The sequence below is a fragment of the Oncorhynchus masou genome, chromosome 29 (assembly GCF_036934945.1).
Source record: "Oncorhynchus masou masou isolate Uvic2021 chromosome 29, UVic_Omas_1.1, whole genome shotgun sequence".
Classification (NCBI taxonomy): domain Eukaryota; kingdom Metazoa; phylum Chordata; class Actinopteri; order Salmoniformes; family Salmonidae; genus Oncorhynchus; species Oncorhynchus masou.
The window spans coordinates 101,055,621-101,080,341 of NC_088240.1; the positions used below are offsets into that span (position 1 = coordinate 101,055,621).

Consider the following 24,721-nt stretch of genomic DNA (forward strand, 5'->3'; position numbering starts at 1 on the left):
TATATAGGGCACTACTGCAGACCATGGCCCTATTCCCTATATATAGGGCACTACTGGCAGACCATGGCCCTATTCCCTATATATAGGTTACTACTGGCAGACCATGGCCCTATTCCCTATATATAGGGCACTACTGCAGACCATGGCCCTATATATAGGGCACTATTGCAGACCGTGGCCCTATTCCCTATATATAGGGCACTACTGCAGACCATGGCCCTATTCCCTATATATAGGGCACTACTGGCAGACCATGGCCCTATTCCCTATATATAGGGCACTATTGCAGACCGTGGCCCTATTCCCTATACATAGGGCACTACTGGCAGACCAGGGGAGGGGAGAGGACAGGAGAGAAGGGGAGAGGACAGGAGAGAAGGGGAGAGGACAGGACAGGAGGGGAGAGGACAGGACAGGAGGGGAGAGGACAGGAGAGGAGGGGAGAGGACAGGACAGGAGGGGAGAGGACAGGAGAGGAGGGGAGAGGACAGGACAGGAGGGGAGAGGACAGGACAGGAGGGGAGAGGACAGGACAGGAGAGGAGGAGACGAGACAAGACGAGAGTAGAAAAGAGGTAAGAGAAGTGTCTCTGCTAAGACATATTTCCAACTCAATGGTCACACAAAGCGCACACACAATGTTTTGGACATTCCTGTTTTATTTTGTACTGCCCGTTAAATCAGATCATCCAGAAGGGTCTGTTCATATGGATGTGCTGGGTGAAGCATGGGACTCATAAATCCCCTGGCCCCATTGGTGCACAAGATAACCCGTCATGTCTCAGAGGAGCCAGAGGGAAGTCACTGGATGTTGTCTCTCTCAGGATGTAGATACATATGATCCAAAACCCACCGTCTGGAAGTGATCCATCCACTTACCCAGGAGCCATTTCTCCGTGGAGATTATATATATATAGATATATTTATTTTTAAACTGTAGTTTTCATTTCGTATAATCCTATTCCTGCGTATAACAGTAATCCATCATTCAGACACACTGAAATTCTAACCAGTCAGAGTACATGATATCTAATCATTCAATTGATTTGACAACGGATTAGTTAAAAACAAACCCACGTTTTCTGCCTCACGAATCAATCCTAACCTTTACACGTCTCATCCGTCTTCACTAAAGGCTCAGCTGGAGAGCTCTCTACCGGTTAACGGTGAACGGTGACCTCATTTGAAGATGACGGCCTCTGTATAACGCTCGGGCGCACACGCTTTTAATGATTCGTGACTTCTCCTCCCTCGCCGAGAGCAGAGTAAAGGAGTCGGTCCTTTCTGCACCTTTCTCTGAGAAGAGGGAGGTGTTGAATTCGCTCGGGAAGGCGAGGGCGGAACGGTAGTTTACAGAAAGTGGTTGCTACTGCACCGCAACAGAGCTGATCTGGGTCGAACGGCTACAAGACGTCACAATGGAGATTCATCCGAGGAATTCCCTTACTACGGAAACGGAAGCATCTGGAGCGTGTTAGTTACAACGGGAGATGAAGATGTATGGCGCGAGCGCTCATGATTTAACGGTGTAAATAGTCTATGGGGGAGTCTGTCTGTGGGGCGGACACGTGTTATGTCTGGAGAAGAGAGAGACAACCTTGTTCCGCGCTGACGGCTCCGTTGAAACCCCTCTATCTAACCTGGGCAGTAACGCATGACAGACAGACAGATAGAGAGAGAGCATTGGTTCAGTCTTCCACGCTAGCTGGAGGAGGCACAGAGAGGAGGCATCTATCTACGTCTATCCAAGTTGCTCAGCAGCTCCGTGAAGCACAATGCCCTCGTAGGAGCTGATATGCAGACGCGTTGTGTAGGAGACTCGGGAAAAGGGCGTTGAATAAAGTAAGGTATATGTGATGTTTTGTAGTATATTGTACCGTTATAATGCAACAGTATTACATGCTTTTATTGGTGTATTATTTAATGCATAGACGTAGTCTAGCCAAGATTTGATTGTTTTTAATTAAAAAAATAACACAACTGTTTGACTCGGGTTATTTTTCTTTATTGTAGCAAGTGCGCACAAGCGCGGCGTGAGATTTTGAGGGAAATCCAACGTGATGTTGTAATGTGAAAGACGCAACATGTCACTAAACGACCAGAGTGTGTGATCTCATTCAGAGACACTGTATCATTTACCTGTTGTGTCACGCGATAAAGCAACCCCCCCCCCCCCCCCATTTATTCCCGTATTTGTTTCGTTCTGGTTCCTGGAGAGAATAGATTAAGGAGGAACCCGATATGATGTCTGACTGTCCATGTTATCTCTCTCTTAGAAATGAGAGGATTCAAACTGCTCTCTCTCTCTCTCTCTCTCTCTCTCTCTCTCCTCTCTCTCTCTCTCTCTCTCTCTCTCTCTCTCTCTCTCTCTCTCTCTCTCTCTCTCTCTCTCTCTCTCTCTCTCTCTCTCTCTCTCTCCCTGTGTTTCCTCTCTCTGTCTGCAGGTGCCTCTCCAGTCCCTTCACCCCTCGCCAGACATGACGGGTCAGAGCCTGGAGGAGCTGACAGCAGCCTATGAGGATCACACCGTGCGCATCAATGTGGGAGGGTTCAAGAAGAGGCTGTTCTCCAACACTCTGTCTCGCTTCCCGGAGACCCGTCTGGCTCGGCTGCTACACTGCCAATCAAAAGAGTCCATACTGGAACTCTGCGACGACTACGACGACACGGAAAAGGAGTTTTATTTCGATAGGAACCCGGCTCTCTTCCCTTACGTGGTGAATTTCTACAACACCGGGAAGCTCCACGTCATGGCAGAGTTGTGCATCTTCTCCTTCAGCCAGGAGATAGAGTACTGGGGCATCAATGAATTCTTCATCGACTCGTGTTGCAGCGGTGCCTACCACTGCCGAAAGATGGATCCTAACCGCGGGGAGGACTGGGACGACTGCCGGAGCGACGAGGGCAGCACCACGTCATCGTTCGACGAGATTCTAGAGTTCTATAACGACGCCACGAAGTTCGATAAGCAGCCTTTGGGGAGCGTCCGTAGGCGGATCTGGTTGATCCTGGATAACCCGGGGTACTCCGTCGCCAGCCGAGTCATCAGTATCCTCTCTGTCCTGGTCGTGTTGGGTTCCATAACCGCCATGTGCATGAACAGCATGGCCGAGTTCACCCTGGTGGACAGGGAGGGACGCCTCACGAGGACCCCAGGTTTGAAACGGTGGAACACGTTGGTATCGGCTGGTTCACCTTGGAGCTGGTGGCCCGGTTCACAGTTGCCCCAGATCTTATCCATTTCTTCAAGCATCCGTTGAACTTAATCGACCTCGTGTCGATATTACCGTTCTACCTGACGCTCGTCATCGACCTGGTGGCCGAGAGCAGCCCGGCGTTGGCCAATCTGGGGCGCGTGGCACAGGTGCTACGGCTGACGAGGATCTTCCGTATCCTGAAGCTGGCGCGTCACTCCACGGGGCTGCGCTCTCTGGGCGCCACGCTGAGAAACAGCTACAAGGAGGTGGGGTTGCTACTGCTCTACCTGGCGGTGGGCGTGTCTTTCTTCTCTGTCATGGCCTACACCGTGGAGAAGGACAGCGAGGACTTCTCTACCGTCCCAGCATGCTGGTGGTGGGCCACGGTGAGCATGACCACGGTGGGGTACGGAGACGTGGTCCCGGTGTCTATAGCCGGCAAGATGACCGCCTCGGCCTGTATCCTGGCAGGCATCCTGGTGGTTGTGCTTCCCATCACGCTCATATTCAACAAGTTCTCTCTCTTCTACAAGAGGCAGAAACAGCTAGAGATCGCTATGCGCAGCTGTGACTTCGACCAGGAGATCAAAGAAAACCTTCCCTCTGTCAATCTGAGGAACTACTATGCACACAAGGTGAAATCTCTCATGGCCAGTCTGTCCAATATCAACCGGAGTTTGCCCAGTGAACACAGTCTGAACGAGATGTCAATACATTAAGGTCTGTGGATCAACAGACTGCCCCCCCCCCCCCGCTGGCCTTATAAGGAAGGACGTGACCGAAGGAGAGGAGAAACATGGTGCAAGAGGTAGTGCTGTTTCTGTGTAGCCCTTGTTGTTGAATAGAGCTACATGGGAAGCTGAAGTTTAGTTTGACTGACAGGCGAGGGAGTGGGCGGGCCAACCAACATCACAACCTTTCTATTGGGAGAAATCTCATCGAATCCTCTCTCTCTCTTTTACATTCTTTTCAAATCCCATTGGATGAGAAGGCCAGAGGTCTTCAAAGAAAAACAATGGAGATTCTCCCAACGATTCCTCTTCCACCTTTTCATTCACCTCAAGTGTTTTAACTGTAGGAGCCGACAGTCTGACAACACCATCTAGTGCTGTGGTGTGTGTTGGGGTCTATTCATTACGACGGCCATTAAAGTCTTCAATAAAGGACACAGTGCAGGACAAGTCACAAACTTAGGACATGGGGCTTCATCACTAGGGGGTCAACCCTAGGACATGGGGCTTCATCACTAGGGGGTCAACCCTAGGACATGGGGCTTCATCACTAGGGGGTCAACCCTAGGACATGGGGCTTCATCACTAGGGGTCAACCCTAGGACATGGGCTTCATCACTAGGGGTCAACCCTAGGACATGGGGCTTCATCACTAGGGGTCAACCCTAGGACATGGGGCTTCATCACTAGGGGTCAACCCTAGGACATGGGCTTCATCACTAGGGGTCAACCTTAAGACATGGGGCTTCATCACTAGGGGTCAACCCTAGGACATGGGGCTTCATCACTAGGGGTCAACCCTAGGACATGGGGTTCATCACTAGTCACTAGGGGTCAACCCTAGACCATGGGGTTCATCACTAGTTACTAGGGGTCAACCCTAGGACATGGGGTAAATCACTAGGGGTCAACCCTAGGACATGGGGTTCATCACTAGGGGTTAACCCTAGGACATCACTAGGGGTCAACCCGAGGACATGGGCTTCATCACTAGTCACTAGGGGTCAACCCTAGGACATGGGCTTCATCACTAGTCACTAGGGGTCAACCCTAGGCCATGGGCTTCATCATTAGGGGTCAACCCTAGGTCATGGACTTCATCACTAGGGGTCAACCCTAGACCATGGGGTTCATCACTAGTCACTAGGGGTCAACCCTAGGCCATGGACATCATCACTAGGGGTCAACCCTAGACCATGGGGTTCACTAGTCACTAGGGGTCAACCCTAGGCCATGGACCCTAGACCATGGGGTTCACTAGTCACTAGGGGTCAACCCTAGGCCATGGACTTCATCACTAGGGGTCAACCCTAGACCATGGACTTCATCACTAGTCACTAAGTGTCCTCTAAAGTTTAGTCATTGTGATTTTGTCCAAAGTAGAGCTTTTCTCATGTTCTCCTGTTATGAGGTACTGTTGATGTGTAACTGTTGTACTGCAATGAGATGATCAATACAAGATGAGATACCTTCGGATGTCTAGAATCCCATATTAAAGACCAATACATGTTGATACCTTCAGATGTCTAGAATCCCATATTAAAGACCAATACATGTAGATGAGATACCTTCGGATGTCTAGAATCCCATATTAAAGACCAATACATGTAGATGAGATACCTTCAGATGTCTAGAATCCCATATTAAAGACCAATACATGTTGATACCTTCAGATGTCTAGAATCCCATATTAAAGATCAATACATGTTGATGAGATACCTTCAGATGTCTAGAATCCCATATTAAAGATCAATACATGTTGATGAGATACCTTCAGATGTCTAGAATTCCATATTAAAGACCTTTGGGTGGTGGATCAGTCTTGATACAACACAGGAATCTGTTGAGTGTAAAAACCCAGCAGCGTTACAGTTCTTGACAAACTCAAACCGGTGCGCCTGGCAGCTACTACCACTTGGCACTTGCCCAGTCACCCTCTGAATGACACATACACAATCCATGTCTCAAGGTTTAAAATCCTTCTTTAACCCGTCTCCTCCCCTTCATGTACACTGACTGAAGTGGATTTAACAAGTGACATCAATCAGGGATCACAGCTTTCACCTGGATTCACCTGGGCAGCCTATCATGGAAAGAGCAGGTGTTCCTAATATTCTGTCCAGTCAGTGTATCGACCTATAGGAACTCCTCAATGACCTGGTCAGCCTTTTGTGGAAAGAGCAGGTGTTCCTAATATTCTGTTCAGTCAGTGTATCGGCCTATAGGAACTTCTCATTGACCTGGTCAGCCTTTCGTGGAAAGAGCAGGTGTTCCTAATATTCTGTCCAGTCAAGTCAGTGTATCGGCCTATAGGAACTCCTCATTGACCTGGTCAGCCTATCATGGAAAGAGCAGGTGTTCATAATATTCTGTCCAGTCCAGTCAGTGTATCGGCCTATAGGAACTCCTCATCGTTCATCTGTCATTCTTTATAGTAGTGCTACTTCTTCCTTTCAGATACATCTTGAGTCCCAAATGGCACCCTATTCCCTTTATAGTGCACTACTTTTGATCAGAATCCTATGGGCTCTGGCGCCCTATTCCCTATGGCACCCTAGTCAAAAGTAGTGCACTATAACGGGAATAGGGTGCCATTTGGGAAGGCGCCATGGTAACCAGCCATCATAATCCATTGAGTTCCACTGATGTTCTTCTTCTGTTGTTTCCACATCACAGGCAGCTGACACACGTGACTCAATAAACGTCAGCTATCAAAACAATCCGCTTCAATGGATCACGGTGACGCGACCGATGCTTGTTGCTATCAGATATCCACACATTACAGCACAGTATACAGGAGGAGTTTACAGAGGGGAGATCATTTCATGTCACGGGACTCTTTTTAAACAGAATTCAAGGTTTCAGCGTCGACTTCTTTCTCTTCTCTCAGACAGCTTGTTGCAGAGAACGTAGCTGCTGGAAAAGCTCCGGGAAACGGGTGAATTTTGTAGTTGAAGGCAATTGCGTACCACAAGCCACATGACGTTAACTGAGCTTGCTGCTGTAAATATGTCTTAGCGAGTGCTCACATGTCATATCCGTTTCCACAGCAACACAGTATGTCTGACCATTGGATTTACCTGAGCAGAAATATCACTCATCGTGTTTGACAGAAGACAAAACAAAGACACTGAATCCTGACAAGATAACCTTTTTTTTTTTTTTTTTTTTTTTTTTAAGTGTTCCTCTTTGATTTGACTATCTACAGTGGCCATCACTGATTCCCTTAAGACAAACTACACAAGATCTGGTTCATAAGAAACTCTGCTTCCTTACCACAGACGCCCAGAGCTCTTATTCCACACAAGAAGAATTAGAAAACGGGATGTTTTGATCCTGGATGCTGATTGGTTGATAGCAGGGAGTTATCGCGCGATAATTCTCTGCAAAGTACCATCCCCGTCTTCAGCCAATTGAATTAGTTTATGTTGTTAACTGACATGTCTTCGGGGGAACAGATGCTACAGAACAAACAGAATACAACAGGGGTTTCTAAACATTACCTCGGAAAACAACAATACAAACAGAAAACAACAGGGGTTCTAAACATTACCTCAGAAAACAACAATACAAACAGAATACAACAGGGGTTCTAAACATTACCTCAGAAAACAACAATACAAACATTACCTCAGAAAACAACAATACAAACATTACCTCAGAAAACAACAATACAAACAGAATACAACAGAGGTTCTAAACATTACCTCAGAAAACAACAATACAAACAGAATACAACAGGGTTTCTAAACATTACCTCAGAAAACAACAATAAAAACAGAATACAACAGGGGTTCTAAACATTACCTCAGAAAACAACAATACAAACAGAATACAACAGGGGTTCTAAACATTACCTCAGAAAACAACAATACAAACAGAATACAACAGGGGTTCTAAACATTACCTCAGAAAACAACAATACAAACAGAATACAACAGAGGTTCTAAACATTACCTCAGAAAACAACAATACAAACAGAATACAACAGGGGTTCTAAACATTACCTCAGAAAACAACAATATAAACAGAATACAACAGGGGTTTCTAAACATTACCTCAGAAAACAACAATACAAACAGAATACAACAGGGTTTCTAAACATTACCTCAGATAACTCCAGGGAGAGGGGACAGCTTTCAGTACACACTCCAGGGAGAGGGGACAGCTTACAGTACATTCTACAGGGAGAGGGGACAGTACATTCTCCAGGGAGAGGGGACAGCTTTCAGTACATTCTCCAAGGAGAGGGGACAGCTTACAGTACATTCTCCAGGGAGAGGGGACAGCTTAGAGTACATTCTACAGGGAGAGGGGACAGTACATTCTCCAGGGAGAGGGGACAGCTTACAGTACATTCTCCAAGGAGAGGGGACAGCTTACAGTACATTCTCCAGGGAGAGGGGACAGCTTAGAGTACATTCTACAGGGAGAGGGGACAGTACATTCTCCAGGGAGAGGGGACAGCTTACAGTACATTCTACAGGGAGAGGGGACAGTACATTCTCCAGGGAGAGGGGACAGCTTACAGTACATTCTCCAAGGAGAGGGGACAGCTTACAGTACATTCTACAGGGAGAGGGGACAGTACATTCTCCAGGGAGAGGGGACAGCTTACAGTACATTCTCCAGGGAGAGGGGACAGCTTACAGTACATTCTCCAGGGAGAGGGGACAGCTTACAGTACATTCTCCAGGGAGAGGGGACAGTACATTCTCCGTGGAGAGGGGACAGCTTACAGTACATTCTCCAGGGAGAGGGGACAGCTTACAGTACATTCTCCAGAGAGAGGGGACAGCTTAGAGTACATTCTACAGGGAGAGGGGACAGTACATTCTCCAGAGAGAGGGGACAGCTTACAGTACATTCTCCAGGGAGAGGGGACAGCTTACAGTACACACTCCAGGGAGAGGAGTCACTACATTCTCCAGAGAGAGGGGACAGCTTACTGTATGTTCGGAAAGTATTCAGACCCCTTGACTTATTTCACATTTTGTTACGTTACAGCCTTGTTCTAAAATTGATTAAATAGGTTTTTTCTTATTGATCTACACACAATACACCATAATGACATCACAATACACCATAATGACATCACAATACCCCATAATGACATCACAATACTAAAACATGATGAAGAAAAAACAGGTTTTTAGACATTTTAGCACATTTAAAAATAAAACAAACCCAGAATGACCTTATTTACAGATGTATTCAGACCCTTTGCTATGAAACTCCAAATGGAGCTCAGGTGCATCCTGTTTCCATTGATCATCCTTGAGATGTTTCTACAACTTGATTGGAGTCCACCTGTGGTAAATTATATTGATTGGACATGATTTGGAAAGGCACACACCTGTCTATATAAGGTCCCACAGTTGACAGTGCATGTCAGAGCAAAAACCAAGCCATGAGGTCGAAGGAATTGTCCGTAGGAATTGTCCCTGTCTCCTGTCTCCCTACCTCCCTCCCTGTGTTCCCTGTCTCCCTACCTCCCTCCCTGCGTTCCCTGTCTCCTGTCTCCCTACCTCCCTCCCTGCGTTCCCTGTCTCCCAGCACCTGTATCATTAGCAACAGTCTGAGTAGATGGATGAGAGCGTGTGGTTTGTTTCTCTGGCGTGCAGCACGGCACAACAGATGGTTGGAGAAGTCATTAGGAGAGGTAGCTCTGATAAATGACTGTTTCCCAGTGAAACAACAACAACAACCACGTAGCAGGAGGATTAGAACTAGAGGAGACGCTATATAACAATGAGTGGCTCCTCATAATCATACAGGGAAGATTGGTTTCCTCTACACATGATAGCACTTATTACCCAGTTTGGCAGTAAGGTGATAAGGCAGTAAGGTAATAAGGCAGTAAGGTATTAAGGCAGTAAGGCAATAAGGCAGTAAGGTATTAAGGCAGTAAGGTAATAAGGCAGTAAGGTAATAAGGCAGTAAGGTAATAGGGCAGTAAGGCAGTAAGGTAATAAGGCAGTAAGGTAATAAGGCATAAGGTAATGAGGCAGTAAGGTAATAAGGCAGTAAGGCAGTAATGTAATAAGGCAGTAAGGTAATAAGGCAGTAAGGTAATAGGGCAGTAAGGCAGTAAGGTAATAAGGCAGTAAGGCATTAATGTAATAAGGCAGTAAGGTAATAAGGCAGCAAGGTAATAAGGCAGTAAGGTAAGAAGGCAGTAATGTAATAAGGCAGTAAGGTAATAAGGCAGCAAGGTAATAAGGCAGTAAGGTAAGAAGGCAGTAATGTAATAAGGCAGTAAGGTAATAAGGCAGTAAGGTAATAGGGCAGTAAGGCAGTAAGGTAATAAGGCAGTAAGGCATTAATGTAATAAGGCAGTAAGCTAATAAGGCAGTAAGGCAGTAAGCTAATAAGGCAGTAAGGCAGTAAGGTAATAGGGCAGTAAGGCAGTAAGGTAATAGGGCAGTAAGGCATTAATGCAATAAGGCAGTAAGGTAAAGCTTGCAGCATCATTGTCATTGTTTCGTCTCCAGGCTGTTTAGTGTGTTGGGTGTGTGTGTGTCAAAATCAAATCGAATCGAATCGAGAGAGAGAGAGAGAGAGAGAGAGAGAGGCAGAGACAGAGACAGAGACAGAGACAGAGACAGAGAGAGAGAGAGAGAGAGAGACGGACGGACGGACAGAGACAGACAGAGAGACAGACAGACAGACAGACAGACAGACAGACAGACAGACAGACAGACAGACAGACAGACAGACAGACAGACAGACAGAGAGAGAGAGAGAGAGAGAGAGAGAGACGGATGGACGGACGGACAGAGAGAGACAGACAGACAGAGAGACAGACAGAGATGCTACATTTCTATAATCAACACTTGTATTCCAGTTTCGACAGCAGAAGAGGTTTCATAGTGTTTAACACAATTCCACACATCAGTCAGTTGACCCCACATCACATTCACGTCCAGGCAGGAGAAGAGACTCTATAGGCCAAGGCAGGAGGAGAGACTCTATAGGTCAAGGCAGAAGGAGAGACTCTATAGGCCAAGGCAGGAGGAGAGACTCTATAGGCCAAGGCAGAAGGAGAGACTCTATAGGCCAAGGCAGGAGGAGAGACTCTATAGGCCAAGGCAGAAGGAGAGACTCTATAGGCCAAGGCAGGAGGAGAGACTCTATAGGCCAAGGCAGAAGGAGAGACTCTATAGGCCAAGGCAGAAGGAGAGACTCTATAGGCCAAGGCAGAAGGAGAGACTCTATAGGCCAAGGCAGAAGGAGAGACTCTATAGGCCAAGGCAGGAGGAGAGACTCTATAGGCCAAGGCAGAAGGAGAGACTCTATAGGCCAAGGCAGAAGGAGAGACTCTATAGGTCAAGGCAGAAGGAGAGACTCTATAGGCCAAGGCAGAAGGAGAGACTCTATAGGCCAAGGCCTTATATAGGACAAAAGGCAGAAGTAGAGACTCTATAGGCCAAGGCAGAAGGAGAGACTCTATAGGCCAAGGCAGAAGGAGAGACTCTATAGGTCAAGGCAGAAGGAGAGACTCTATAGGCCAAGGCAGAAGGAGAGACTCTATAGGCCAAGGCAGAAGGAGAGACTCTATAGGTCAAGGCAGAAGGAGAGACTCTATAGGTCAATGCCTTATGAAGGACCAAAGCACCTGACCTCAAAATAAAACGCCCTCAAATATTTCCCTGTGGAATGTTCCGTCTCAACCAAGTGCCATTTTATTAACTCTCCAAGTTAAGAACCTTTCTCTAGACGGCTATGAGTCACTTCAATTCGTTAAGACACATTATGACTCTCAAATGGACTTTCTTTTAATAATCACTAATGTTTTTAATGAATTCTGACAAACATTAAAATGGACTAAAAGGTTGGAAATGTGTTTGTGCATGAAGGATTAGCAGCCGAATGCTTCAGCGTTTTCATTACTGTTTGAATAGAACAGTAAGCAAACACATTAACTAGACAGGACGACGTGGAGACAGACTGACACATTAACTAGACAGGACGACGTGGAGACAGACTGACACATTAACTAGACAGGACGACGTGGAGACAGACTGAAACATTAACTAGACAGGACGACGTGGAGACAGACTGAAACATTAACTAACTAGACAGGACGACGTGGAGACAGACTGAAACATTAACTAGACAGGACGACGTGGAGACAGACTGAAACATTAACTAGACAGGACGACGTGGAGACAGACTGAAACATTAACTAGACAGGACGACGTGGAGACAGACTGAAACATTAACTAGACAGGACGACGTGGAGACAGACTGAAACATTAACTAGACAGGACGACGTGGAGACAGACTGAAACATTAACTAGACAGGACGACGTGGAGACAGACTGAAACATTAACTAGACAGGACGACGTGGAGACAGACTGAAACATTAACTAGACAGGACAACGTGGAGACAGACTGAAACATTAACTAGACAGGACAACGTGGAGACAGACGGAAACATTAAATAGACAGGACGACGTGGAGACAGACTGAAACATTAACTAGACAGGACGACGTGGAGACAGACTGAAACATTAACTAGACAGGACAACGTGGAGACAGACTGAAACATTAACTAGACAGGACAACGTGGAGACAGACTGACACATTAACTAGACAGGACGACGTGGAGACAGACTGACACATTAACTAGACAGGACGACGTGGAGACAGACTGAAACATTAACTAGACAGGACGACGTGGAGACAGACTGAAACATTAACTAACTAGACAGGACGACGTGGAGACAGACTGAAACATTAACTAGACAGGACGACGTGGAGACAGACTGAAACATTAACTAGACAGGACGACATGGAGACAGACTGAAACATTAACTAGACAGGACGACGTGGAGACAGACTGAAACATTAACTAGACAGGACGACGTGGAGACAGACTGAAACATTAACTAGACAGGACGACGTGGAGACAGACTGAAACATTAACTAGACAGGACGACGTGGAGACAGACTGAAACATTAACTAGACAGGACGACGTGGAGACAGACAAACATTAACTAGACAGGACGACGTGGAAACAAGACTGAAACATTAACTAGACAGGACGACGTGGAGACAGACTGAAACATTAACTAGACAGGACGACGTGGAGACAAGACTGAAACATTAACTAGACAGGACAACGTGGAGACAGACTGAAACATTAACTAGACAGGACGACGTGGAGACAGACTGAAACATTAACAAGACAGGACGACGTGGAGACAGACTGAAACATTAACTAGACAGGACAACGTGGAGACAGACTGAAACATTAACTAGACAGGACGACGTGGAGACAGACTGAAACATTAACTAGACAGGACGACGTGGAGACAGACTGAAACATTAACTAGACAGGACGACGTGGAGACAGACTGAAACATTAACTAGACAGGACGACGTGGAGACAGACTGAAACATTAACTAGACAGGACGACGTGGAGACAGACTGAAACATTAACTAGACAGGACGACGTGGAGACAGACTGAAACATTAACTAGACAGGACGACGTGGAGACAGACTGAAACATTAACTAGACAGGACGACGTGGAAACAGACTGAAACATTAACTAGACAGGACGACGTGGAGACAGACTGAAGTTCCTTCTCTCTGGCAGAGCAGGAACTTATAGTTCTCTCCCCTCCCCTCCTATCTTCTCTTCTCTTTTCCTCTCCTCTCCTCTCCTATCTTCTCTTCTCTTTTCCTCTCCTCTCCTATCTTCTCTTCTCTTTTCCCCTCCCCTCCCCTCCCCTCCCCTCCCCTCCCCTCCCCTCCCCCTCCCCTCCCCTCCCCTCCTCTCCTCTCCTCTCCTATCTTCTCTTCTCTTCTCTTTTCTTCTCCTCTCCTCTCCTCTCCTCTCCTCTCCTCTCCTCTCCTCTCCTCTCCCTCTCCCTCTCCCCTCTCCCCTCCCCCCCTCTCCTCTCCCTCCCCCTCCCCTCCCCTCCCCCTCCCCCTCCCCTCCCCTCCCCCCTCCCCTCCCCTCCCTCCCCTCCCCTCCCCCTCCTATCTTCTCTTCTCTTTTCCTCTCTTCTCTCCTCTCCTCTCCTCTCTTCTCTTCTCTTTTCCTCTCCTCTCCCCTCCCCTCCTCTCCTCTCCTCTCCTCTCCTCTCCTCTCCTCTCCTCTCCCCTCCCCTCCTCTCCTCTCCTCTCCTCTCCTCTCCTCTCCTCTCCCCTCCCCTCCTCTCACCTCCCCTCCCCTCCTCTCCCCTCCCAGCGAATACAGGCTGAGCCAAGGAGACAACTCTGGTCATGTGAATGAGGCAGTAGCATCTATTTATGGTGTCTCTGTCTGACCCGCTGACTCCGGTCAGTTACCCAGAGGAGATGAAGGACATTGTGTATTCTGCTAAAACTGCAGTTCATGATCAAACATGTCAAATAGCAGCAGGAGAAGAGGGAAGTTAAATCAGGGTTGTGAGCCAAGGAGATGAGAGGCTATACCTCAATGTTCGACTGCAGGTAGAGCTGCTCCTCTCCTCACCTCCTCTCCTCTCCTCAGGAGAAGAGGGAAGTTAAATCAGGGTTGTGAGCCAAGGAGAAGAGAGGCCTACACCAATGTTAGACTGCACGTAGAGCTGCTCCTCACCTCCCCTCCGCTCTCCCAGGGGCACAGGGTTAGCCTGAGTCAGAGATCTCATTCACCCAGGGGAACAGGGGCACAGGGGAACAGGGTTAGCCTGAGTCAGAGATCTCATTAACCCAGGGGAACAGGGGCACAGGGTAGCCTGAGTCAGAGATCTCATTCACCCAGGGGCACAGGGGAACAGGGGCACAGGGTTAGCCTGAGTCTGAGATATAATTTACCCAGGGGAACAGGGGCACAGGGGAACAGGGTTAGCCTGAGTCAGAGATATAATTTACCCAGGGGAACAGGGTTAGCCTGAGTCTGAGATCTCATTCACCCAGGGGAACAGGGGAACAGGGCCAGCCATATACACTTTTACAGTTTGTTAAATAAAGTTAAATAAAGATTGCTTGAACTTGATTGAACGGATGATAAACTGCTGATGGAACAAGAGCAATGTTTAACGTCCAGGCTGAGAGACCTCATTCACATCAGGGGACCAGAGCAGAAAACTCAGCTGGAGGGCCTCCCGGGTGGCGCAGTGGTTAAGGGAAGAAAAAAAACTCAGCTGGCAAAGCTTTTACCCATTCAGCCAGGACATTCAGCCAGGACATTCAGTCAGCCAGGACATTCAGTCAGCCAGGACATTCAGCCAGGACATTCAGCCAGGACATTCAGTCAGGATATTCAGCCAGGACATTCAGTCAGGATATTCAGCCAGGATATTCAGCCAGGACATTCAGCCAGGACATTCAGCCAGGACATTCAGCCAGGACATTCAGCCAGGACATTCAGCCAGGATATTCAGCCAGGATATTCAGCCAGGACATTCAGCCAGGACATTCAGCCAGGATATTCAGCCAGGAGATTCAGCCAGGAGATTCAGCCAGGAGATTCAGCCAGGACATTCAGCCAGGATATTCAGCCAGGACATTCAGCCAGGACATTCAGTCAGGACATTCAGTCAGGACATTCAGTCAGGATATTCAGCCAGGACATTCAGCCAGGACATTCAGCCAGGATATTCAGCCAGGACATTCAGCCAGGACATTCAGCCAGGACATTCAGCCAGGACATTCAGCCAGGATATTCAGCCAGGATATTCAGCCAGGACATTCAGCCAGGACATTCAGCCAGGATATTCAGCCAGGAGATTCAGCCAGGAGATTCAGCCAGGAGATTCAGCCAGGACATTCAGCCAGGATATTCAGCCAGGACATTCAGCCAGGACATTCAGTCAGGACATTCAGTCAGGACATTCAGCCAGGACATTCAGCCAGGATATTCAGCCAGGACATTCAGCCAGGAGATTCAGCCAGGATATTCAGCCAGGACATTCAGTCAGGACATTCAGCCAGGACATTCAGCCAGGAGATTCAGCCAGGATATTCAGCCAGGACATTCAGTCAGGACATTCAGTCAGGATATTCAGCCAGGACATTCAGCCAGGAGATTCAGCCAGGACATTCAGTCAGGACATTCAGTCAGGACATTCAGCCAGGACATTCAGCCAGGATATTCAGCCAGGACATTCAGCCAGGAGATTCAGCCAGGATATTCAGCCAGGACATTCAGTCAGGACATTCAGCCAGGACATTCAGCCAGGAGATTCAGCCAGGATATTCAGCCAGGACATTCAGTCAGGACATTCAGCCAGGAGATTCAGCCAGGAAACACAATCTGACTCCAGACAGAGTGAGGTGGGTGGATGCCATTCAGCCCATAGTAGTTTCTGTGATTACCTCGCTACAGAGTCAGTTGTTCCTGGAGACCCAGCTGCAGCCAGTCTGATCTGCAGCCAGTTTGAACTGCAGCCAGTCTGATCTGCAGCCAGTCTGATCTGCAACTAGTCTGATCTGCAGCCAGTCTGATCTGCAGCCAGTTTGAACTGCAGCCAGTCTGATCTGCAACCAGTTTGAACTGCAGCCAGTCTGATCTGCAGCCAGTTTGATCTGCAGCCAGTCTGATCTGCAGCCAGTCTGATCTGCAGCCAGTCTGATCTGCAGCCAGTCTGATCTGCAGCCAGTCTGATCTGCAGCCAGTCTGATCTGCAACTAGTCTGATCTGCAACTAGTCTGATCTGCAGCCAGTCTGATCTGCAGCCAGTCTGATCTGCAGCCAGTCTGATCTGCAGCCAGTCTGATCTGCAACCAGTCGATCTGCAGCCAGTCTGATCTGCAACTAGTCTGATCTGCAGCCAGTCTGATCTGCAGCCAGTCTGATCTGCAACCAGTCGATCTGCAGCCAGTCTGATCTGCAACTAGTCTGATCTGCAACCAGTCGATCTGCAGCCAGTCTGATCTGCAACTAGTCTGATCTGCAACTAGTCTGATCTGCAGCCAGTCTGATCTGCAACCAGTCGATCTGCAGCCAGTCTGATCTGCAACTAGTCTGATCTGCAGCCAGTCTGATCTGCAGCCAGTCTGATCTGCAGCCAGTCTGATCTGCAGCCAGTCTGATCTGCAGCCAGTCTGATCTGCAACTAGTCTGATCTGCAGCCAGTCTGATCTGCAGCCAGTTTGATCTGCAGCCAGTCTGATCTGCAGCTAGTCTGATCTGCAGCTAGTCTGATCTGCAGCCAGTCTGATCTGCAGCTAGTCTGATCTGCAGCCAGTCTGATCTGCAGCTAGTCTGATCTGCAGCTAGTCTGATCTGCAGCCAGTCTGATCTGCAGCCAGTCTGATCTGCAGCCAGTCTGATCTGCAACTAGTCTGATCTGCAGCCAGTCTGATCTGCAGCCAGTCTGATCTGGAGCCAGTCTGATCTGCAGCTAGTCTGATCTGCAGCCAGTCTGATCTGCAGCCAGTCTGATCTGCAGCCAGTCTGATCTGCAGCCAGTCTGATCTGCAACCAGTCTGATCTGCAGCCAGTCTGATCTGGAGCCAGTCTGATCTGCAGCTAGTCTGATCTGCAGCCAGTCTGATCTGCAGCCAGTCTGATCTGCAGCCAGTCTGATCTGCAGCCAGTCTGATCTGCAACCAGTCTGATCTGCAGCCAGTCTGATCTGCAACTAGTCTGATCTGCAGCCAGTCTGATCTGCAGCCAGTCTGATCTGCAACCAGTCTGATCTGCAGCCAGTCTGATCTAGAGCCAGTCTGATCTGCAGCCAGTCTGATCTGCAGCCAGTCTGATCTGCAACCAGTCTGATCTGCAGCCAGTCTGATCTGCAGCCAGTCTGACCTGCAGTCAGTTTGATCTGCAGCCAGTCTGATCTGCAGCCAGTCTGATCTGCAACTAGTCTGATCTGCAGCCAGTCTGATCTGCAACTAGTCTGATCTGCAGCCAGTCTGATCTGCAGCCAGTCTGATCTGCAGCCAGTCTGATCTGCAGCCAGTCTGATCTGCAGCCAGTCTGATCTGCAGCCAGTCTGATCTGCAGCCAGTCTGATCTGCAGCCAGTCTGATCTGCAGCCAGTCTGATCTGCAGCCAGTTTGATCTGCAGCCAGTCTGATCTGCAGCCAGTCTGATCTGCAACTAGTCTGATCTGCAGCCAGTCTGATCTGCAGCCAGTCTGATCTGCAGCCAGTCTGATCTGCAGCCAGTCTGATCTGCAACTAGTCTGATCTGCAGCCAGTCTGATCTGCAGCCAGTTTGATCTGCAGCCAGTCTGATCTGCAGCCAGTCTGATCTGCAGCCAGTCTGATCTGCAGCCAGTTTGATCTGCAGCCAGTCTGATCTGCAGCCAGTCTGATCTGCAGCCAGTCTGATCTGCAGCCAGTCTGATCTGTAGCCAGTCTGATCTGCAGCCAGTCTGATCTGCAGCCAGTCTGATCTGCAGCCAGTCTGATCTGCAGCCAGTCTGATCTGCAGCCAGTCTGATCTGCAGCCAGTCTGATCTGCAGCCAGTTTGATCTGCAGCCAGTTTGATCTGCAGCCAGTCTAATCTGCAGCCAGTCTGATCTAGAGCCAGTCTGATCTGCAGCCAGTCTGATCTAGAGCCAGTCTGATCTGCAGCCAGTCTGATCTGCAGCCAGTCTGATCTGCAGCCAGTCTGATCTGCAGCCAGTCTGATCTGCAGCCAGTCTGATCTGCAGCCAGTCTGATCTGCAGCCAGTCTGATCTGCAGCCAGTCTGATCTGCAGCCAGTCTGATCTGCAGCCAGTCTGATCTGCAGCCAGTCTGATCTGCAGCCAGTCTGATCTGCAGCCAGTCTGATCTGCAGCCAGTCTGATCTGCAGCCAGTCTGATCTGCAGCCAGTCTGATCTGCAACCAGTCTGATCTGCAGCCAGTCTGATCTGCAGCCAGTCTGATCTGCAGCCAGTCTGATCTAGAGCCAGTCTGATCTGCAGCCAGTCTGATCTGCAGCCAGTCTGATCTGCAGCCAGTCTGATCTGCAGCCAGTCTGATCTAGAGCCAGTCTGATCTGCAACTAGTCTGATCTGCAGCCAGTCTGATCTAGAGCCAGGGTCTCTGACTGCTCTAAAGGCAGTAGCATAACTCTGTTCTGCTGTGTCATTCCACCTGCTGCAGTCTGAGGCCGCATCCCAAATTACTCCCTATTCTCTATTATGTGCACTACTTTTGACCAGTACCCAAAGACACTAAGTAGAGAATATGGTGTTATTTGGAACGGTCCTGGAGCTCGCTGGAGACCAGGGGCCAGGGAGGATCGCATCATAATAACACAAAGGCTGTGTCCCAAATGGCACCCTATTTGGAATGCAGACAAAGTCCCAAGCACTTGCAGGGTTTCTGTCTTTCTATCTTCACAATAAAGGAAAAAGCAGTAGATTGCTTTACTTCACAGTTGTTACAATCAAAAACACTTGGCTGGCTGCCTGGCTGACTAGCTGGGTGGCTGGCTGTGTGGCTGGCTGGCTGGGTGGCTGGCTGGGTGGCTGGCTGTGTGGCTGGCTGGCTGGGTGGCTGGCTGGGTGGCTGGCTGGGTGGCTGGCTGGCTGGCTGGCTGGCTGGCTGGGTGGGTGGCTGGCTGGCTAGCTGGGTGGCTGGCTAGCTGGGTGGCTGGGTGAGTGGGTGGGTGGCTAGCTGGGTCACTGGCTGGGTGGCTGGCTGGGTGGGTGGCTAGCTGGGTGGCTAGCTGGGTGGCTGGCTGGGTGGCTGGGTGGGTGGCTAGCTGGGTGGCTGGCTGGGTGGCTGGCTGGGTGGGTGGCTAGCTGGGTGGCTGGCTGGCTGGGTGGGTGGCTAGCTGGGTGGGTGGCTGGGTGGCTGGGTGGGTGGCTGGCTGGCTGGGTGGCTAGATGGCTGGCTGGGTGGCTGGCTGGGTGGCTGGCTGGGTGGCTGGCTGGGTGGCTAGCTGGGTGGCTGGGTGGGTGGCTGGCTGGCTGGGTGGCTGGCTGGGTGGCTGGGTGGGTGGCTGGCTGGCTGGGTGGGTGTTGTGTTGAAGTCTTTTCTCACACAAACAAACAAGGGGGCAGATTAGAACACAACTGAAATATATGAAGTGTCTGTTTCTATGGTAATAACGGCTGTTTTGGACTTGGGGTCAGTTCCATTTCAGTTCCAGTCAAATCCAGAAAAGTAAAGCAAATTTCAAAATCAATTCCAAACGTTCCTCATTGAAAAGCATGAAAGAGAATTGAAACTGGCCCCAACCCTGCTGCTGTATAGGACAGGAGTGCAGTGAGGATGACAGAGTGGAGACTAGAGGTATGGTTGGACAAGCGTATCCAATTAGCTGGCTCCCTCACCGCAAAACTCTGAATATTACCGACTTTAATGGGAGCTTTAGTAAAGAGAGCCCCGCGTTAAACAACCGAATAACCAGGCTGTCATTAGAGAATAACCAGGCTGTCATTAGAGACTAACCAGGCTGTCATTAGAGAATAACCAGGCTGTCATTAGAGAATAACCAGGCTGTCATTAGAGAATAACCAGGCTGTCATTAGAGAATAACCAGGCTGTCATTAGAGAATAACCAGGCTGTCATTAGAGACTAACCAGGCTGTCATTAGAGAATAACCAGGCTGTCATTAGAGAATAACCAGGCTGTCATTAGAGAATAACCAGGCTGTCATTAGAGAATAACCAGGCTGTCATTAGAGAATAACCAGGCTGTCATTAGAGAATAACCAGGCTGTCATTAGAGAATAACCAGGCTGTCATTAGAGAATAACCAGGCTGTCATTAGAGAATAACCAGGTGAGGTGAGAGAGAACCTGGCCAGGTGAGGTAATGTGAGAGAGAACCTGGCCAGGTGAGGTAATGTGAGAGAGAACCTGGCCAGGTGGGGTAATGTGAGAGAGAACCTGGCCAGGTGAGGTAATGTGAGAGAGAACCTGGCCAGGTGAGGTAATGTGAGAGAGAACCTGGCCAGGTGAGGTAATGTGAGAGAGAACCTGGCCAGGTGAGGTAATGTGAGAGAGAACCTGGCCAGGTGAGGTAATGTGAGAGAGAACCTGGCCAGGTGAGGTAATGTGAGAGATAACTGGCCAGGTGAGGTAATGTGAGAGATAACTGGCCAGGTTAGGTAATGTGAGAGAACCTGGCCAGGTGAGGTAATGTGAGAGAGAACTGGCCAGGTGAGGTAATGTGAGAGATAACTGGCCAGGTGAGGTAATGTGAGAGAGAACCTGGCCAGGTGAGGTAATGTGAGAGAGAACCTGGCCAGGTGAGGTAATGTGAGAGAGAACCTGGCCAGGTGAGGTAATGTGAGAGATAACCTGGCCAGGTGAGGTAATGTGAGAGAGAACCTGGCCAGGTGAGGTAATGTGAGAGAGAACCTGGCCAGGTGAGGTAATGTGAGAGAGAACCTGGCCAGGTGAGGTAATGTGAGAGAGAACCTGGCCAGGTGAGGTAATGTGAGAGATAACTGGCCAGGTGAGGTAATGTGAGAGATAACCTGGCCAGGTGAGGTAATGTGAGAGAGAACCTGGCCAGGTGAGGTAATGTGAGAGAGAACCTGGCCAGGTGAGGTAATGTGAGAGATAACTGGCCAGGTGAGGTAATGTGAGAGAGAACCTGGCCAGGTGAGGTAATGTGAGAGAGAACCTGGCCAGGTGGGGTAATGTGAGAGATAACCTGGCCAGGTGAGGTAATGTGAGAGAGAACCTGCCCAGGTGAGGTAATGTGAGAGATAACTGGCCAGGTGAGGTAATGTGAGAGAGAACCTGGCCAGGTGAGGTAATGTGAGAGATAACTGGCCAGGTGAGGTAATGTGAGAGAGAACTGGCCAGGTGAGGTGAGGTCTCCTCCTTCTCTACTGTGTTAACATGGATTTTACAAGTCTCCTAGTTGTGGAGATTTGAAAGGGACTTTAAAGTAACTCTAGTTTTTCCAGATTTATATAAATTATGATCAAAATTACTTACGATATGAGTTCAATTGTTTTCCATCCAAAAAATGGTAATTAAGTAAATTAAAAAGCATCTTTTCTGTGTTGAAATCGTGTGGGCGTTTACCGGTCATTAAAAATATTAACGTGAGTTGACCACTGATTTGCCAGTGGCATCCTCCTCTAGACCACTGATTGGCCAGTTCATCCTCCTCTAGACCACTGATTGGCCAGCTCATCCTCCTCTAGACCACTGATTGGCCAGCTCATCCTCCTCTAGACTGCTGATTGGCCAGCTCATCCTCCTCTAGACCGCTGATAGTAAGTCTGTTTGTCAGAGAGGTAAGTCTCTACATTGTGAAAGAGAGATAGGTATGTGTCTGTATTGTGAGAGGTAGGTCAGTCTGTATTGTGAGAGGTAGGTCAGTCTGTATTGTGAGAGGTAGGTCAGTCTGTATTGTGAGAGGTAGGTCAGTCTGTATTGTGAGAGGTAGGTCAGTCTGAATTGTGAGAGGTAGGTCAGTCTATATTGTGAGAGGTAGGTCAGTCTGTATTGTGAGAGGTAGGTCAGTCTGTATTGTGAGCGGTAGGTCAGTCTGTATTGTGAGAGGTATGTGTCTATATTGTGAGAGGTAGGTCAGTCTGTATTGTGAGAGGTAGGTCAGTCTGTATTGTGAGAGGTAGGTCAGTCTGTATTGTGAGAGGTAGGTCAGTCTGTATTCTGAGAGGTAGGTCAGTCTGTATTCTGAGAGGTAGGTCAGTCTGTATTCTGAGAGGTAGGTCAGTCTGTATTGTGAGAGGTAGGTCAGTCTGTATTCTGAGAGGTAGGTCAGTCTGTATTGTGAGAGGTAGGTCAGTCTGTATTGTGAGAGGTATGTCAGTCTGTATTGTGAGAGGTATGTGTCTGTATTGTGAGAGGTAGGTCAGTCTGTATTGTGAGAGGTAGGTCAGTCTGTATTGTGAGAGGTAGGTCAGTCTATATTGTGAGAGGTAGGTCAGTCTGTATTGTGAGAGGTAGGTCAGTCTATATTGTGAGAGGTAGGTCAGTCTGTATTGTGAGAGGTAGGTCAGTCTGCATTGTGAGAGGTAGGTCAGTCTGCATTGTGAGAGGTAGGTCAGTCTGTATTGTGAGAGGTAGGTAAGTCTGCATTGTGAGAGGTAGGTCAGTCTGTATTCTGAGAGGTAGGTCAGTCTGCATTGTGAGAGGTAGGTCAGTCTGTATTGTGAGAGGTAGGTCAGTCTGTATTGTGAGAGGTAGGTCAGTCTGCATTGTGAGAGGTAGGTCAGTCTGTATTGTGAGAGGTAGGTCAGTCTGCATTGTGAGAGGTAGGTCAGTCTGTGTGTCAGAGATTCTTTCCTTTCTCAATACCAACAGACCCAGCAGAGGACAAGTCATTACTGGTACACTGCTGCTCCGTCTCCGTTCCCTAGGAAACAGGTTCCCCTCACCATCATTCCACGGAGAGTGAAAGAGAGAGAGAGAGAGAGAGAGAGAGAGAGAGCAGGGAGGGAGCAGGGAGAGAGAGAAAGAGAAAGAGAGCAGAGAGAGAGAGCAGGGGAGAGAGAAAGAGAGTAGAGAGAGATAGAGAGAGAAAGCAAAGAGAGAGACTAAAAGAGAGAGAGGGTGTGAAGATAAAGAGGGAGACTAAAAGAGAGAGCAGAGAGAGAAAGAGAGAGAGAGGGAGAGAGAGACTTAAAGAGAGAGAGAGAGAGAGAGAGAGAGAGAGACAGAGACAGAGACAGAGAGAGAGAGAGAGACAGAGAGAGAGAGAGAGAGAGAGAGACAGAGATAGAGATAGAGAGACAGAGAGACAGAGAGACAGAGAGGGTGTGAAGATAAAGAGGGAGACTAAAAGAGAGAGCAGAGAGAGGAAGAGAGAGAGAGAGACTTATAGAGAGTGAGGGTGTGAGGATAAAGAGGGAGACTAAAAGAGAGAGAGAGAGAGAGACAGAGAGAGAGAGAGAGAGACAGAGACAGAGACAGAGAGAGAGAGAGAGAGAGACAGAGATAGAGAGACAGAGATAGAGAGACAGAGAGACAGAGAGGGTGTGAAGATAAAGAGGGAGACTAAAAGAGAGAGCAGAGAGAGGAAGAGAGAGAGAGACTTAAAGAGGGAGAGGGTGTGAGGATAAAGAGGGAGACTAAAAGAGAGAGCAGAGAGAGGAAGAGAGAGAGAGAGACTTAAAGAGGGAGAGGGTGTGAGGATAAAGAGGGAGACTAAAAGAGAGAGCAGAGAGAGAGACAGAGACAGAGAGAGAGAGAGAGAGAGAGAGAGAGAGAGACAGAGATAGAGAGACAGAGAGACTTAAAGAGAGAGAGGGTGTGAGGATAAAGAGGGAGACTAAAAGAGAGAGGGTGTGAGGATAAAGAGGGAGACTAAAAGAGAGAGCAGAGAGAGGAAGAGAGAGAGAGAGACTTAAAGAGAGAGAGGGTGTGAGGATAAAGAGGGAGACTAAAAGAGAGAGCAGAGAGAGGAAGAGAGAGAGAGAGACTTAAAGAGGGAGAGGGTGTGAGGATAAAGAGGGAGACTAAAAGAGAGAGCAGAGAGAGGAAGATAAAGACCCAGTCACAGCTGACTCTCACCTGTCTATTCAACTGTCTCATATCATCCAGGCTCCTTTGCTTCATGCTGGATAAAGAGAGAAAGAAATAGACAGAGAGAGAGAGACAGAGAGAGAGAGACAGAGACAGACAGAGAGAGAGAGACAGAGACAGACAGAGAGAGAGACAGAGAGAGAGACAGAGAGACAGACAGAGAGAGAGACAAGAGAGACAGAGAAATTTGGGATGAGGGTCTGCTGTACAAATTGATGGAAAGTGGTGCTGGGGGCAAAACATACGACATGATAAAATCCATGTACACAAACAACAGGTGTGTGGTTAAATAACACACATTTCATTCCACAGGGCCGTGGGGTGAGACAGGGATGCAGCTTAAGCCCCACCCTCTTCAACATATATATCAACGAATTGGCGAGGGTACTAGAACAGCCTGCAGCACCCG

General features: G+C 48.6%; 1 protein-coding gene across 1 annotated transcript; it reads left to right on the forward strand.

The window, feature by feature from the left end:
- The first annotated feature begins 1,317 nt into the window (after nucleotides 1-1,317).
- On the forward strand, nucleotides 1,318-3,933 carry LOC135521384 (potassium voltage-gated channel subfamily S member 2-like). The gene is given in 3 exon segments (XM_064947284.1): nucleotides 1,318-1,846; nucleotides 2,444-3,133; nucleotides 3,136-3,933. Coding segments are annotated over 2 exon segments (1,437 nt in total). The 5' UTR covers nucleotides 1,318-1,846; nucleotides 2,444-2,476; the 3' UTR covers nucleotides 3,916-3,933.
- Nucleotides 3,934-24,721: the final 20,788 nt, after the last annotated feature.